General features: G+C 50.7%; 1 protein-coding gene across 6 annotated transcripts in view; it reads right to left on the bottom strand.

Moving 5' to 3' along the window:
* The window catches only part of DOCK1 (dedicator of cytokinesis 1), a 489,580-nt gene that overhangs the window by 19,793 nt on the left and 453,005 nt on the right, over positions 1 to 16,782 (bottom strand). For all 6 annotated transcript variants that reach the window (XM_064595456.1, XM_054508462.2, XM_054508463.2 and 3 more), the window contains 6 exons: positions 13,125 to 13,266; positions 12,912 to 12,990; positions 11,283 to 11,367; positions 8,175 to 8,261; positions 4,919 to 5,095; positions 3,834 to 3,917 (listed from right to left, as the gene is read on the bottom strand). In XM_064595456.1, the coding sequence (XP_064451526.1) occupies positions 3,834 to 3,917; positions 4,919 to 5,095; positions 8,175 to 8,261; positions 11,283 to 11,367; positions 12,912 to 12,990; positions 13,125 to 13,266 (654 nt within the window). The remainder of the gene's footprint in view (positions 1 to 3,833; positions 3,918 to 4,918; positions 5,096 to 8,174; positions 8,262 to 11,282; positions 11,368 to 12,911; positions 12,991 to 13,124; positions 13,267 to 16,782) is intronic.

Genomic DNA, 16,782 nt, shown 5'->3' with positions numbered 1-16,782 from the left:
TGGGGCACGGCACAGGCAGGCTGGGGACAACTTTTGGTGGGATGGTAAACGTGTTGGATCTATTTGGGTACAGAGGCCAGTATGGGGGGGTTGTCTCAAGGTTGAGACACAGCCACTTGAGATCTTGCAAGCATTTAGAATGGACCTTTTTCCAAATATACAAAATGCAGTCTAAATGTCTCTCCTTTTTTTTGTTGGTTTGATTAAAAGCCTTCATTGGCCAGATTCTTTGACCTCAAAGAAGCTACTTGCTGGACTAAAGTTAAGACCATTTGGTTTAAGTCCCTGGGGCTGCGTGAACTGCAATTTGGCAGGTGAAATTTAGGGGGTATGAGAATTGACCACTTCAACAGGTCCCTGACATTGTCAGATACAACCTTCTTTTAGGATGGGATCTGGCCTCTGTTCTACGTCTGACTGGGGCTGAGCCACAGCTCTGCATGAAAAGATGCTCTGTGTAAACACTCCAACATATTGGGTGCTTAACATACAAACACGAGCCATGGAACGAGGCCTGAAGTGATCTCTGGGGACTCTGTGGTTCAGTGGGTTCCAACCTGGATGAGCATCAGAATCTCCCAGGCAGGTTCCTGAACCCCACCCTGGAGCCCTGATTTGCTCTGGGGTAGATCCCAGGAATCTGCATTTCTTAAAAGTTGCCCAGAGCAAGGAGAGGGGAGAGGACATCCCCAAAGTCACACCTTGGGTTGTTCAAAATGAGCATGCAGCCTGCTCTCCAAAGACACCCTCCTGAACAGCGGTGATGCATGTGAAATTCGCTCCTGTGGGTTCCCTGCACAAATGCATGAGCTACCAGCAGCACAGAACATTAGGAGGCACTGCTCAGCGCTCCAGGCACACCAACCCCGAGGACAACGGTCATGCCTGCATCAGCTGGGGATGACGAGTGAGTTTTGTCTTTTATCTCTGTGCGTTTCAAAAGAGAGATATGCACACAACACAGCAGTGTGGTAGGAGTCTGTACAGATTCATCTTTTGGGCATTGGTGGGGATGCTCAATAAAATAGCTGCATTTGGGGAAGGATGGAGCCGTGCCTTTGAGGAAGGGGCTGGAGCTCAGTCGGAGCTGGTGTCCGCTGTAAAACTAGAGGGGGCCCCATGCGACTGCAGCCACGGGCTCCCAGCTGGAGCAGGTCAGCACCGTCCTGGTTTGGGGATGGCAAGAGCAGAGCCAAGAGCTGCCTGGGACTTAACAACCCGCCTTCACAAACGATTTCAGCATTGAAATGTGCTTATTGCATATCAGTGATGGAAACTCTGCCAACAAGTCCTTGGGATTCCCCAGAGGAAACCTCACTCTGCCCTGATGCAGTTTCCAGAAAAAACCAAACCAAACAAACTAACAAACGAAAACAGAAGACAGCATCCTGATAACCCCAAACTTATTTTTAATGACCATATGACTCAATCACTGATACTAAAATATGGGTTTGCAAACATTTGCAAATGAAAGGGAAATCACAGGTAATGTTTTGAATATGTATTTTCATCACTCTTTGATTTAATGAAGTTGCTAGAAAATGGATTCTTTCAGCTTTCCTGTGAGCTGCTTTAAAATTCATCCTTTAATATAGTTATTAGGGGTGATGGACATAGCGCTGACATAAAGTTCTCTCTGGGGAACAAATTATTTTCCTCTGTAGGACTTGAAACTCTTAAAATCCAATTTGCTGTAAAAGCTTACAAGAAAAAAAAAAATCAATACAACTTTTGCAGACCAAACTAGTTTTTGTGTGGCAATGATTTTATAGCCTTCAATGGAGTTGGAATTTTGTACCCTTTGGTTTCTACATCTAAAATGGAATCATTCAGACTTTTAAACTCTCTCTCTTTTTGGAAACAGAGGGAGACGGTCTACATGAGGCTTACATTCCATGCGAAGAACCGTCCTTGGCCACTGAGCCAGCCCCCAGGGTTTGTTATCACAGAATAATTCTAATGCAAACAGATGTCTAGAGATTTGTGGCCAAGTCACACCCAGGAGGATGGCGATTGTAAAAAAACCAAAGCAAAACAAAACCAGAAACTGACAAGTGTTGACAAGGAGGTGGAGGATGTGGCTCCTCAAAAGATTAAAAAATAGAATTACTGTTGGATCCAGAAATCCCACTTCTGGGAATACGCCCAAAATAACTGAAAGCAGGAAAATGAACAGACACGTGTGCGGCCATGTTCGCAGACAAGCAGTGGAAGGAACCTAAGTGTCCACAGATGGATGAATGGACAAACAAAGTGTGGTCCATCCACACAAAGGAATATTATTTAGCCCAAAAAGGAAGGAAATTCTGACTCAGGCTACAACACGGATGAACCCTGAAGACACTGTACTCAGTGAAATAAACCAGGCACAAAAGCCATATGACTCTACTTATGTGAAGTACCTGGAACGATCAAGTTCACAGAGACAGACGGTGGAATGGTGGTTTCCAAGGGTGGGGAGAATGGAGAGTTGGTGCAGAGATTTTTGGCAAGATGGGAAGGTTCTGGAGATGCATGGAGGGGATGGTCACACAACAATGTGAACGTGCTTAATGCCCCTGATCTGTACTCCAAATTGGTTAAGATGTTACATTTTATGTTATGTCTATCTTAGTACCACGGAATATACATAGATTGGAAGTGGGCTTGAAACCAAAGTTCAGCCCCCTCCACCCTACCAGGTCACACTGGTCAACGTGCTGTTGATAATGGAGAAGCCACTGGGGTGAGGCTCTGGGAAGGCCAGGGTCAAAGTGTCTCTTCAGAGGAACAGCCTCACCTACGTCAGGGCCCCAGTGGCAGCCTGGGACCCCCTGGTTCAGCGGAATGGCCTGGGGTACACTACCGCCAGGCACAGGGTGACCCCGGCCTCCACCTCCCTCAGCTCTCTGTGTGGGGATTAGATCAGACAGCACCCTCCTCCCCTCCCACACGAGAAAACAAAGCCTAAAACAGTGAGCTGTCCTCAGGACAGAGCAGGTTAGGCAGAGCTCCAGGAGAACCAGGTCTTGATGTCCCCTCCACCACCAGGCTCACAGAGGCTCTAAGACGCAGACCATGTGAACTAAACAAGTCACTTCCAACTGGACACGAGACGCCCTCCGGACCATGTCCTTCTAACAGCACGTCCCTCTAAGGGAAGACTCAGCGGCCTCAGGAGCACGACTATAGACACACCATAATACACAGAATTACAGCTGGGAAAACACAGATGTGGATGCCCCCAACCCTGGCCACCACCAGGGAGAACGTGGGGGGACGGGGCGCTCTGCCGTGGCCCACCAACGCCTCCCACACGGATGGCACTGACATGAGCGCCTTTCCCACGACAGGCTAGAGCCAGGCTCTCGAAGACATCACAGTTCTCACCTTGCCTCTGATCTTGTCAATACCAGACAGAGACCTGCCGGCAGAGACAGACCAGGCTCATTGGCAAGAGAGGACATCCTGTGTGTGCAACTTCATGACCACAGCCAAGGAGCTGAGTTAATCACGGCAGTGGGGGTGGTTCATCTGGGGACACACGTGGCTACATGCACTGTGGCGGACGTCCCAGGCCCCCGTGCCGGCCGGCATGCATGCTGAGATGGCCCAGGCGGACGTGGGTGTAGCCTCGGATGTGGGTCTAGCCTCGGACGCGGGTCTAGCCTCGGGCGCGGGTCTAGCCTCGGGCGCGGGTCTAGCCTCGGGCGCGGGTCTAGCCTCGGACGAGGGTCTAGCCTCGGATGCGGGTCTAGCCTCGGACGAGGGTCTAGCCTCGGACGCGGGTCTTGCCTCGGATGTGGGTCTAGCCTCCCCGCTCGAGGCCTGCAAGGCTGCCATCTCACACCTACCTGCCACGCAATGAGGTCCTTGAGCTTCTCAATCTTTTCATGGGCCTCTGGGTGCTCCTGCAGGTACCGCTCTGTAAAGAAGGCCTGGTGGAGACAGGAAGGGCCCCTCAGTACACTGCTTCCCCAGCACCATTTCTGCACACTGACTGTGCACCAGACCCGGGGATAGAGCCATGTGTAAAACAGACCCACCCCTAGGGGATGGACCCTCCCCAGCACTCAGGGCTAAAGGTCTGGTTAGCTCAAACACAACAGATGGAGTGAATGGGCAGCCAGGAGGGGCATTTAGGGCGGCACCTCTGTCCTTGGAATCCAGCAAAGCCACAGCTGACCTGGATGACTCAGTCCACTGGGTGGCAGCTCCCTGGTGGCTCACATGCCCTGACTCCCACCCCGCACCCCGCCCCGGGCCAGTCCTACACCTGAAGGCGGCTTACAACGGAGAGCGATCTCTCAGTCCAGGGCAATGACTCCTCCTGGCCTGCTCTCCACCTCAGCTCTTACCCTGTCTGGACAGGGGCTCAGCAAGCTTTTCTGTGAAGGGCTTCAATGTTGACTTTGTTCTATCAGGAAAACAGCCACAGACACTAAGTAATGAATGGTTGCGGCCGAGTTCCAAACTTGGTATCAAAACCAGAGAGCAGACCGGAGCGCAGACCCCTGGCCTAGACCACACCCACGTCCTTCCACTTCTGCCCCTTCCCACTAAGAGATTTTCCGGGGAGACCAGCTGGCCTGCTCCCCGTACCCAGCATGCCTACCTATCCCAAATGTTCTAATTCTTTTGTCTTTCACTACAACTGTATCTCTTGGCCTTTCATGATCCCAGGACTCTTCAGAGCCACCTGAGGGCAGCGCCACAGAGCTCCGTCAGCCCAACCTGCAGGGACGATGCCCAGGGGAGCCATGCCCGGGGTCGGGCCTTGACCTTCCGCAGCCGGCAGGAGCCACCTCTAGGCGGTCCCAGCCTTGGCTCAGTCCCGGCTGAGATCGGCCAGTGAGACCAGCGTAGTTTCTGGCTGGAAGATACATGTCTGGAGACAGTCTGTCCCAGGACAGGGCGGTACCACTGGCATGTCACGTGCCTTCTCATAATTCGCGAAGCCTCCCATGACGGCAGGGTCCACGATGCCATTCAGGAGCATAGAGAGGGGGTTGATGGGGAGGCTGGGGTCGTCCAGGTGCTGCCGTACCATGCTGTTCATCTTGTCGTTGGTCAGCTGCATGGTCTCGATGGCGTTCTCCAGGGGGCTGATCTCCACCTGTGGGCAAGGAAGGAGATGTGACTCCAGGCCATCTGCTGCGTCCATGCACCTGGGCCCCCTGTTCATTGTCTGGCCCGTGGGACCTTGCCAGAAGAGAAGCATTTCCAAGGGGGGCCAGGCTTCCTATTCCTCCAGTGCACCTTTCTTCCCAGGGGGGTTTTCGGGGGTGTTTCTTATCTCCCAAACAAGAGCAGCTGGGTATTTTAGTATCATTGTGCATTTCCAATAGGTGTGGCCCTCACATGCAAATTCCAAAGGGGTAACGCAAGGCTGTCTGTCTCTGAGGTGTGTGTGTGTGTGTGTGTGTGTGCATGCATACACATGTGGTCTGCTTCTTTTAAACTGGGTAAGAGGGGCACCTGGGTGGCTCAGTTGGTTGAGCGACTGCCTTCGGCTCAGGTCATGATCCTGGAGTCCCTGGATCGAGTCCCACATCGGGCTCCCTGCTCGGCAGGGAGCCTGCTTCTGCCTCTGACCCTCCCCCCTCTCATGTGCTCTCTCTCTCTCATTCTCTCTGTCTCAAATAAATAAATAAAATCTTTTAAAAAATAAATAAATAAATAAACTGGGTAAGATTTTGGACGCCTGCGCGGCTCAGTTGGTTAAGCGTTTGCCTTCGGCTCAGGTGAGGACCCCGAGATCCTGGGATCTAGTCCCGTATCGCGTTCCCTGCTTAGCGGGGAGCCTGCTTCTCCCTCTCCCTCTGCCATTCCCCCCACCCCCACCCCACTTGTGCTCTCTGGCTCTCTCCGATCAAATAAATAAATAAAATCTAAAAAAAAAAAAAAAAATGGGCAAGATTTTAAGGAGCAATCCATCCCTGTCCCTGAGGCTGGAGGCCCAGGCACTTTGTAAGACTGCTGTACCTGCTTGGTCAGGGAAAGGCCCTCCTCCCCACATGAGACCACACTCTCTCTCATGAAGGAAGAGCTCCACCACCCAGGGAGAGCACGTCACCGCTGCCAATGGACCTCCCAGGCCTCATCGGAAGGGCTGCCACTGGTCAGCCGGACCCCGTGCAGGAGGCAGGGCACCACCACCCATCCTGCAACTGCCCTCCTTTCTCTGGGGCCCCAAAGCTCCCTGCAAGGCCCAGCCGGGCACGCCTCTCTGGCTCAGCCCTAAGGTGCCACGAAAACATGGCCGGGTTTAAAACAACAGCAACCCCTTCCCACCAGGCCTCACTCTGATAGATGCTGGGCTGGGCCACAAAGCCACGTCCAGGGGTCATCTCAACACACGATCCTTTCCGTCCTCCCAAAGAAGGTGGCAGGGGTCCCTACCCGTGCCTGGGAACCCCAGGGTGTCTGTAGCGAGGGACAAAGCAGAGCAGCCTGCTTTTCTCCTGCTGCAGCCTCTGGGGGTTGTCTGCCGGGCAAAGGGGAGCAGGGGGAGCAGAGACTCGAGAATGGACAACTCTGCTCACGGCTGGCCCCAGGTTCTAGAGCGACGCTTGGAGTCACTGTGGGGGAAGCCACCTGCTCCGCCCGGCCCCTGGCTGGCCCCGCGCCCGATCAGCGTGTACTGCAGGATTGCTGCTCCCACGTGGTCCCATGAGGTCCCTGGCGGGCCCAGAGCCTGGAGCGCAGCATCCCAGGCACACACCTACACCAAATCCACACTCCAGGGCAGTATTCCGTTTTAACTGACTGCTAACTCCCTGCTGCTGATCCCATCTGCCTCAAGAAAGGAGAGTTTCCTCTTTTCATCCAACAAGAGGGCTGGCTGCCACCCCGGGGCATCCCACGGGGGCCTGTCCCGGGAGGCGCGCACAAGGGGAGGGGTGTCGAGAGCAGCCCTTGGTTCCGCGCTCTGGGATTATTCAGCTTCCAGCCCCTTAGTTTGTTACAAATGGCAAACAGTGCCGATGGCAGAACCACATCTTCACAGAAAGTCAGGGCTCACCCCTCTCCACCTCTGAGCTCTTAAGCTCCTTCCTCTAGAAATCTGGCTGGCTCACGAAATCCCAGATTACTGAGGGCTTCGGGCAGAGGCTCATTAGGAAGATTAGTGCCTGTTTACTCGAAGTCCCCCCACTCCACCCTCTCACACACGTACATCCATCACCAGCTCTAAATGGTGCCAGCAAAGGCTTGCATTTCTGCCACCTGCCACGTACTTTCTGAGCCCTCCATCTATCAGGGCTGCCTGGGTGCTAGGGGGGCATGGAGCGGGCGCTCCCAGAGCAGAGAACACAAGTGCCCAAGGCAGGGACAGGCACAGAGACCCAGGGCTTCAGAGAAGCAGGAGGGGGCACTGGGATGTGGGAAGCAGATGTGGCCCTGAGCTCAGATGGGCATGGATGACAGACAAGAGAGGAAACAGGGCTGGGAAGAGAGGTTCCAGGCAGGTTCGGGAACCAAATCAGGAGTTTCCAAGGGGACGCACTGTAAACTAAATGGGAGGCACCACCCCTCTGGATAAGATCCTGCTGGCTGAACACAAAAGGCATTGAGACACACGAATCAACATACATATTTCAATCAGATCTCTTTATACCACTCCCTGATACTTCTGTGTATTCAGTAAGAATCTGCCGCCCAACTCCGGTTCACATAGATGAAACTGTCCCATAGCTCACCATTGAGGCAAAGCAAAGTTTAGCTAATGAGATGCGAGTCATTATTTCTTTAAAAAAGTGCCAGTGAAGGGTATATTCTCAAGCTATTTTTACTTGAAATGAGCAAGTACTATTAATCAAGTTGTTTGTCATGTAAATGGCAATAAAAGCATCAGGAAGAAAGATCTTAAAAAGTGTATGTAAATTGGAACTTGTCTTAAACTTTTCATTTAGTTAACAGAAAGAGCTTTCAAAACAGCACAGCGATGACTAGATTTAAATATTTTGTGAGAAGAAAGGAAATCTTAATTCTGGTTTTCTTGTCAGCCAGCTCTGGTTGTGATTACACAGCATTTCTACGACAATATTCGTGGACCGGGAGAGTTGATGCCCCAGGGAACACGCAGGGTGATGATGGGTTAAGTCTTGTCTGACCTGGGGTCCCAGTGTGCGCGCCGCACCCTGTAACAGAGGGGAAAACACAATGCCTTCTGCGGGGGGTGGGGGGATCCTTACCATGAAAACAGATTTGACCTCAAACCACCTTAAAATTCCAGGTAATTTGTACGCCGTGGTGTATATGGTTCTCTCGATCCACATGTTCTGCAAAGGGAACACACACATGGTACTCGTCAGGAGAAGGATGTCAGCAGGTGGACAGCTTCTGCCCTAACGGGGACTGGCCACTCTCTGTGAGGCGGGTCCTCCAGGAGGACGGGTCTCCCTGGGAGGAGCTGCATGCGGCCCTTTTGTGTGCCGTGCCTTGCATGCCGTGCTCTGCCTGTGAGTCGGACGGTCACACGAGACACAGCAGTGTCCCCTGCTTTTGCTGGCCAGTGGTGCCAGCCTCCCTGGCATGTGGCAAAGAAAATACAACAGGAGAGTCAGGGAGAATTCCATACGTCAAAACCAGGGAAGTTCCCGCTGAGCAAAAAGATGTTTGAAGAGACTCCAAGGAGTTCTTTGCTGGCCTGACTTTGGGTTCAACAGAAGCCCAAAGGTGGAAAGGCATTAAGGAACACCGGGTTTCCTGTAAGTGACCGCTCACATTCTGATACGGATCAATCAGTATTTTAGGCTTCAATTTGTTTCTTGCACAACGGATCTCTATTCCCATTAGAAAATAAAGATGTGGAAAAATCACCCACCACCCAGAGATGGTAACTTAGACACTTCAGTATCTGTTGTTCAAGACTTCTTACTAAGCATTAAAAAGCATGTAGATGCATATTTTCAATAAAATACCACTTTATAATCCATATGCTTCATAGAACAGAACACCATGTGTGGCGGGAAACGGCTCCAAGCCAGTGAGCGTCCCCCTCTGCGCCCTCAGGCTGTGCGGAAGCCCGTGGCGCGCTAGCAAGCGGGGACTCTTTGCCCACCTGTTCCTGCCCAGTGTCAGCTTCTGGCCACCCTCTCCCTGTCCCGGGTCACACTGGGCCGTGCAGATGTGTTGGGAGTGGTCCGGGCACAGTGGACTGTCAGCAATTCCAGGGAGCCGCACTGGATCTTAGAGAAGCATCCATCCCCCACCCCTGAGGCTCCGGAGGGGAGAAGGAAGGGGACCCGGCCGAGGCCTCCTGTCTCCCCAGCTAGAGCTTTTTGCCCCAGGAGGAGGCTCCCCCAGGGGCTTGCCAGAGAAAACAGCAGTGTACCCTTTCAGAGCACTGGGACCGCACCTGCAGGGTCTCCCCAGAGGCCGACACGGCCCGAGCAGGGGCCCTGGGCTCCACCGAGGGCTTTCTGGACAACCAATGCCGGCTGACTCAAGCGCTATCTCTCTGTCTCCTTCCTCCTCAGCTGCTCCTGGGCCCCAGGGCTTCACCCCTTGCCGAGCGACCACGCTGAGTGCTCAGGCTGGCCGGGCAGCCCCCGCAGCGTCCCGTCTGCAGGGCCAGGCCACCTGCAACAGGGCCGAGCCCAGCTTCCCATTGCTGCAAAAAGCCCCACGCTTATCTGGAAGCTTTAGGCTTTGTCAGGCATGGGAAGGACTAAATCCCGTGGCTTCTGAAAGCCTCATCCAAGTGCGAGGGCCTAACGGGGCCATTAGGGGATTTCAGGGCCATTTAGAAGAAGCACAGCCTCCGAGGCTTAGTGCAGCCCCAAACGTCAGGGGTCTCGGTTATTCTTAGCTCTGCCCCAAATGGCTGCACCCCCGGTGGCAATTTGCTTGACCTCCTTGCGTCTCTTTCTTTATGATATGAGAATATACACAGCTGCCGGATGCGAGATGTGTGAGGGAAATTCAAGAACTGCCTATAAATCCCACAGTCCAGAGACGCTATATAAACGGTCATGTTGTTGCCACAAGAGACCGCTCAGAAAGCCGCCCCCTTCGCGCTGCTATCTTGTCCCCTCCCGCACTATTACAGACAACACCGCAGGGACCAGTTACCAAGTAGGGTATCCTGGGATGCTGGCATTAGCCAAGAAATAGGGTCTTCGTTTTGAGACAAGCAGTGTGGGAAGTGGGAACGACTACAGTTCCCAGAATACAAGCTCACAGCAGACACCTAGGAGGTGGCTGAGGCAGGAAGGGCCTTCAGCACTGTGACTGGAGACTCTCAGGCCCCGCCCCGAGGATCAGAAGATTACAGGACACGGAGAGCTTCAAGGGGAGGCTGGACAGAAGCACTGTGGCTGGAAGTGCCCCAAACTTCACTCTGGGTCAGGTCACCTTTGATCTTCTGCACCCCCAGACACCTCCCGACTATAGGCAAGGGGATGCAGTCCCCAGCAGAGCTGCTGGTCCTCCTTGGGGGTCCTTGCGGCTAGTAGGTCCTGGAAACACGGGCCTATCTAGGGATTCCCAGAGGACGTTTGCACGGCAGAAGGAGGGAGAAATTTTAACATTTTTAAAAACTGTGCTTTATTGCAAAGAATTGATTTATTCTTTGCAAATGGAAACCATCAAACCAGTTGTATGTATATTTTTTAAAAAGCTGCAAAAACTTTCGTTAATATTTCTACGACTAATGCAGGGGACAACGTATGATAACCTTTTTTGGTTGGCTGTCACAACTGGGGAGGTGCTACCGGCGTCTAATGGGGAGAGGGTCAGGGATGCTGCCCAATACCCTCTGAGGCATAGGGCGGCTCCATCACAGAGATTCACCCGGCCCGTGACCCCGTGGTGCCCAGGAGCACCTGCTCTGGTGCCCTGAGCCTCAGGGAAATTCAGGCGCTGGACAGTGAGTGTCTGGGTCTCTGCCCTGCTCACCTCTGGCTGCTTGTCATCAGCAGAAAGCCCCTGAAGTGCTCGGTCCCTCTGTGTGTCTATCTGTATTAGACACACCAGTAGGGTGCTCGGGGGCCCGGGACCCAGAGGGAGACAACTCAGAGAAGGTGAGGAAGGAGGCGAGTATGCCCGGAGGGTAAGAAGCAGGGTCTCAGCACTCTGGCCCCTTCTGCTAGCACCTTAAGGCCTCAGCGACATCCTCTATGAGATGTTCACCCTTCACTACAGTTGAAGGGGTTAGGATTTGGTATTTGGATTTCTGCACACAAGGCACAAACGCATCTAATATGCCCTGTGGTCGCCTCTGAGGCCGGTTTTCCACAGGTAGTGTTGTTGGTGGTAAAAGAGTTCTTTGGGGGTTTTTTGGTTGTTGTTTTTTTTACCGCAAATTCATTGTCTGGGTTTTTCTCTCCCTTGCGGATCGGCCGAGAATATTCAAATCGCTGGACCTCGTTCACCCTATAAAAACTGTAGAGAGACAGACAAATCATTAGACGTTTAACCCCAAAGCAGCCGATATGCTTTTAGACGTGGGGTCTGGCCTCCTGATAGGTCCCTGCGTCCCTTAAAATATCCCCAGCCTTGACCCCGAGCGACAGCTGTGGCTTTCTCTCCCCGCCAGCCTCGGGAGAGAGATGCTGGCAGATGGAAACATTACCTTGAGTTTTTGCCTCTTCCCTGTCCCTGCAAACCCTCAGGGGAGAAGAGACCCGGAGTAAGAGCGAAGCAGGCACACGCAGAGAGAAGGTGAAGCGAAGGAGAGCAACAGGCCTGCGTCCCCCACTCCTGTGTTTACTACTTCAAAATCTTCATTTATTTTATCAGTTTAATTCAGTGATTCAACAATTTATTAAAAGAACCCAATAACGTTTTTATTAAATTTTTTAAAAATTATGTGTTTGTTGTTTTTATAAAGACCTTATATACCTTAGCTTCAGCTCTACAGAAGGCAGAGTCTGTAACCACAAAGGGTGGCACACATGACAAGTGTGTCCTTTCTTTCCCTGGGGAAGGGGTGGGTGGCACACATAAGCCAGAGGCAGACTCATTCCTCCTCAGCCCTGAAATGTCGGCCGCCTCCCCACGTCACAGCGAGATCGCCGAGCATCAGCTACGATTCGCTATTGGCTTTAACACCTCTTCCTGAAACAAACTGTTGCAAAACTTGAAACAGGTGCCTTGTGAAAGCAATCGTTCATCAATAAACAGAGTCCTAGCTGACTTCCCATTAGGGCTGATAAAAGGTTAAAGAAAGGAGAGTGAACTTTGAGGAAGAACACAACCCACCAAACTTCAGGATATGAAATAAGCAGATTCTGAGCATTACTAGGCCATGGAACAGGTTAATTTCTTAACCAGAACATGGATCACATAGAAAAGAAAATTCTTGACATCAAAGAAACATCTAAAGCAGACGGTCTCTACAGCATTGCTAGGTCAGGGGCAACTCAATGTAGAGGCATAAACCCTCAAATTCGGAGAGCCGACCAGTGAGTCTAAAAATCTGCCTCATAATCCTATGTTATATAATCGTGGTGTTGCAGGGGTCTAAGGGTTCTCCACCCAAAAAAGCAAATGACCCGATTCCTTTTCCTGCCTTATGGCAGGAAACACATGCAAACACTCTGGTCCTCCTCCCCAGGTGTGGGGACTCAGAAATGCTGGGTTGGGGCTGGGCTGGAGCCCTGCTGAGAAGCTCTGCAGGGAACCCCCACCCTCCCCACCGCCAAGAAGGTCACAAGGAGACCAGAGTGCCCCCTCTGTCCTCCCGAGTTTTCCTCATCTCCCCGCATCAGGAAAGGAATAGCTCTCGTGCCATCCAGCAACACACACTAACTTCTTCCTTCACTGTTTTGATGCTGCAAAGAATTCGCTTCCCTCGCTCTTCTAAGTAAACAGAAAGAGCATCTGGAAAGCTAATCAAAGGCTAAAACCCACCCTTTCAAGAGTGAAATTCTTAGCTCACAGCCCTTCACCGTCCTCACGGTGTGTAGGAGAAATGGGGTGCTTACCTTACAATCTGCTCCGACACAGGCCTGTGAAATTTCGGGGGCAGATCGAGTTTGGGCTTTACGGTGAAGCACTGAATATCTGAGGGTGAAGGGGGTTAAGGATCACCAGGAGGGGTGGACATCAGCCGTGATGGGGCCCCCAGGTCCACCCACCCACCCGGGCGCACAGCATGGTGATGGTGTCACGTTCCATAGGGTTGTCGGAAAGGATACACTGGCCAGGAGAGTTTTTAATATCGTCGCCTGGTGGAGATGTTGTCTTCATTTTCTCAGCATTCGGGAACTGAGTTAACAGCCGAGCTTCAAAATCTTCCCTGCGTTCATACTCTTTCCCTCGGTAAATGAAAACTTTCCCCTGGAAACAATGACATTCATTAAATACCACCACAGCGGAAGGCCAGGACCTGTGCATATACAAATGCATTGGTCTTCAAAATATGCTTGAGAGGTTTTTTGTTTTGTTTTGTTTTGTTTGAAGTCATTGAATTGAAGAACAGCTTGTAATTGCACTGGCCATTATTAATCAAGAAGGCACAGCCACGAGCCACATAAGTTAATAGTATTTAAGAAGCACTGAACACAACATTACTGAGGTCCACTGATGTATTTCAGTCTTAACAGTAACAATCAATTAAAAAAACAGGAAGAACCAAGTGAGCGATCGGGGTCCACCTTCTAGGGGGCATGAGGTGCCCAGAGAGGGTAAAGGCATCAGGGCAAGTGGGTCCTGGTCTCCATGTTTTTCTTTTCGGGTAGGCCCTAATTAAATAGCTTTCATCCTCTGAGAGGAATTTAAGAGAGGACGACATTGAGGTGGGGCCTCAACGTTCAGAGCCTGAGCATGACGTTCTGAGCCGTCTCCGACAGGACACAACCAAGGTAAGAGCTGAACCACAGGGAATGGGGTCGAGACCAAAGGAGAGAGGCGTGAGGGCCGTGGCCTCCCCGGGGGTGAGAGACCGGAGAGGGATGACAGGACTTCCCTCACCGCACGTCAGCCTTGTGTGGAGAATTACCCACTGGTGAGTGACAGGTAGAACATCAGAGTTTTCCTTCTAAAGGCTGGATTTTGTCCATCTTCAATGACGCTTTGTCACCTCCATAAATCTCAAGTTGGAGAGTCCATTGGGGGGTGATTTTCGAGGGCGAGGTGACCTTGGGGTGGGTGTCAGGCTGGCGAGCATTCTTCCTTACACAGGCTGCCCTGTTGAGGCCATTTCTGTCTGGGTACGACACAGTCCCTCCCTAAATGTACCTCTAGGGAATTTTCTGATTCTAAGATATAACAGGTCTCTGTACCTTCACAGATTCAACAGTGTGTTCTGAGCTGTCTACTGAATCACAGAAAGGTGGCAATGGGTAGTATGATGCCACTGCGGGCTCCCGAGCCTTCACCCCCGGCCTCCCAACATCCTGCCCGCCCCACCCTAGGGCTGTCTGATCCTAAAGGAAAACTGCAACAAGGAAAAGACACCACAGTATCCGAGAAATGGGAGGCTGGAGGCTGATGCTTTTCCTCATGGGATCTGTTGTTTCAATCAGGGGACCCTGAGCCAGAGGCCCCAGACTGGCTGGCCATGAGTCAGATGCAGCCCTATTATCTGTCATGACCCCGGCCAGATGCCAGAGAGAAGGAGAGACAGACAGCCAGACAGGATAGTATTCCACTGGCTATTTTTACACTTATCTCCTAGAGACTAGTGTGAAGTCAAATTAAAATTTGTCTAATTAATGAATTTTCAAAAGATAAAGAGAGATCCTGTGGTACTCAATTTATTTCCTTCCCTAGCCCTGACTTATTCTGAGTCCCTATAAATCACTAAAGAAGGAACACTTTAAGAATTGAATATTTTTTTCACTTTGTGCTTAGGTATGTCTTAAAGTACCCATTATGGAAGAAAAATGTTCTCTTTCCCTAAAAAAATAATGTCAAGCAGAAACCAAAGTAATATGTAGTCTTAATTAGGAATATAAATACACAGTGTGGGCATCTTTTAAGGCTACATAAAGCCAAATATTTCAGAAATTCAGGAAGATTTAATGAATAACAGGTTACTATGAACTCGCATGCATTTATTATGCTTTACTCTAGAAGACATAATAATAAAATGTATATAAAGGCTTTAATAGAAAAACACTAGTGGGTTATAGATGAAAACACTACTGACATTTTCTAGAAATGTCTATCATTTTGCATTCTGAAGCAGTCCCTTCAAGCGTGAAAATAAGGGGGAAATGTATATACAGTCAAAGATATTTATTCCTTGTAAGCACCATAAATATTAACATGAAGGCAAAACAAAACAAAACGAAAAAACAACCCACTGAGACCAATTCTTAAAGAAAAACAAAGCAAAAGGGACAGTCAGTTCTCAGAGGCATTAAACAGACAAACACTTCACCCGCTTTTCTGTAACTGCTAATGTCATTGTCAGATTGGCCCCTGACAGGTGATCTGTGAAGCACAATAAATATATTGCTATAGTCCCACGAAATTATTCAGGTGTGGTGGGGACATCAGTTCAATATTAATCAAGCCCGTGAAACTCTTCATTTGCACTTTGCATTTTGTCCTTCTGACGGGGAGATGACCCGGTGCAGTCCCTGAAGCACATGGCATGTGTGCCCTCCCAGCAGACGCCAGGCATCAACTGGCTCGGGGACTGCAACGTGCCTGCCCTGCCCCCAGCACGTTAGGAAGCCAGGGCAGAGCCATGGTTAGTGTCCGTGAGTGACAGCACCATCCAGAGGGCCACATACAGGGTGTAATGCCTCAGCACAGCTCAGGTCCGCCACGATTTAGGGTCAGTCTCTCTGTTTCTTAGAGACACACATGGGGACACGCCTACAGATTCATATGTATTAATCGAAGCCTTCAACAACACCGACTCCAAGCTCCTAATATTCTTCAGCTGGGTTTTTTATTTAAAATAGAGTTAATTTCAAAAATCTTCCCTAATTTAAGGGAAGATTTATAACCTAATTTATAACCAAACGTCCCTATTCATTCTTTGGGAAGAAGATGTTCTCCAGAATCTGGGTTTCTGACTGACCGCTGTCTTAGGCATGTCCTGTCACAGCTGCACAAGGAGAGGACCGACCAGCAGTGACAGGGTGGGGCTGATGCCCCAGTCACCCAGGACCCCGAGGGAGTGCATAAACCAACAGGTCACCTTCTGGAGCAGAGCAGGCCTGCGAGGCTCGCTTGCAGATGTCATATAAACAATGTCGGGTCCTCAGCAAGTAAGTCCTTCCTGCTGGTGGCACCACGAAGGGTGTCTCATCCTGTCAGGGTCTTCTGTGTAATCAGAACCACCAGGCCCAAAGGAACACACTCTGGGACAAGAAAAACCTCCTGACTGGATCTAACTGCCCCAGACAGCTGTGTTCTAGGCAAGAGACCACCTTCCCGGAAACCAGAGGAATCCCGCATGGTCTCCCAGCATAAGAGAAAACCATGTGTCTTAAAAAAAAATGTCATAAGAAATGACAGGAAATCATGACCCACTGGTCAATGGCAACCAAGAGAAACTTTAAACAATTCTACTAGTAGGTCAAACAGCATTTATTTACACGATTTCTCCTCTGGCCTCATGAGTGCTAGGGAATGGGCATCCAGCTGACGATCACGGTATTTCTTCGATTGTGTGTCAAACAACACACACCTGTCTAAGGGATGGAACGTGATTCAGAATCCCCAGCAATGTGGCCATGGAAATCCACTTACAATTGCTCATAGAATTAAAAATATACACATTCATGGCAGTATTATTCACAATAACCAAAACAACCCAAACGTCCATCGAAGGAGAAATGGATAAACAAAATGTGGTATAGCTGTATAATAGAATATTATTCAGCCATAAAAAGG

Source organism: Mirounga angustirostris, unplaced genomic scaffold (genome assembly GCF_029215605.1).
Source record: "Mirounga angustirostris isolate CCGP_5_RB_7025 unplaced genomic scaffold, mMirAng1.0.hap1 SCAF_6, whole genome shotgun sequence".
Classification (NCBI taxonomy): Eukaryota; Metazoa; Chordata; class Mammalia; order Carnivora; family Phocidae; genus Mirounga; species Mirounga angustirostris.
This window is presented reverse-complemented; position numbering and strand designations above follow the sequence as displayed.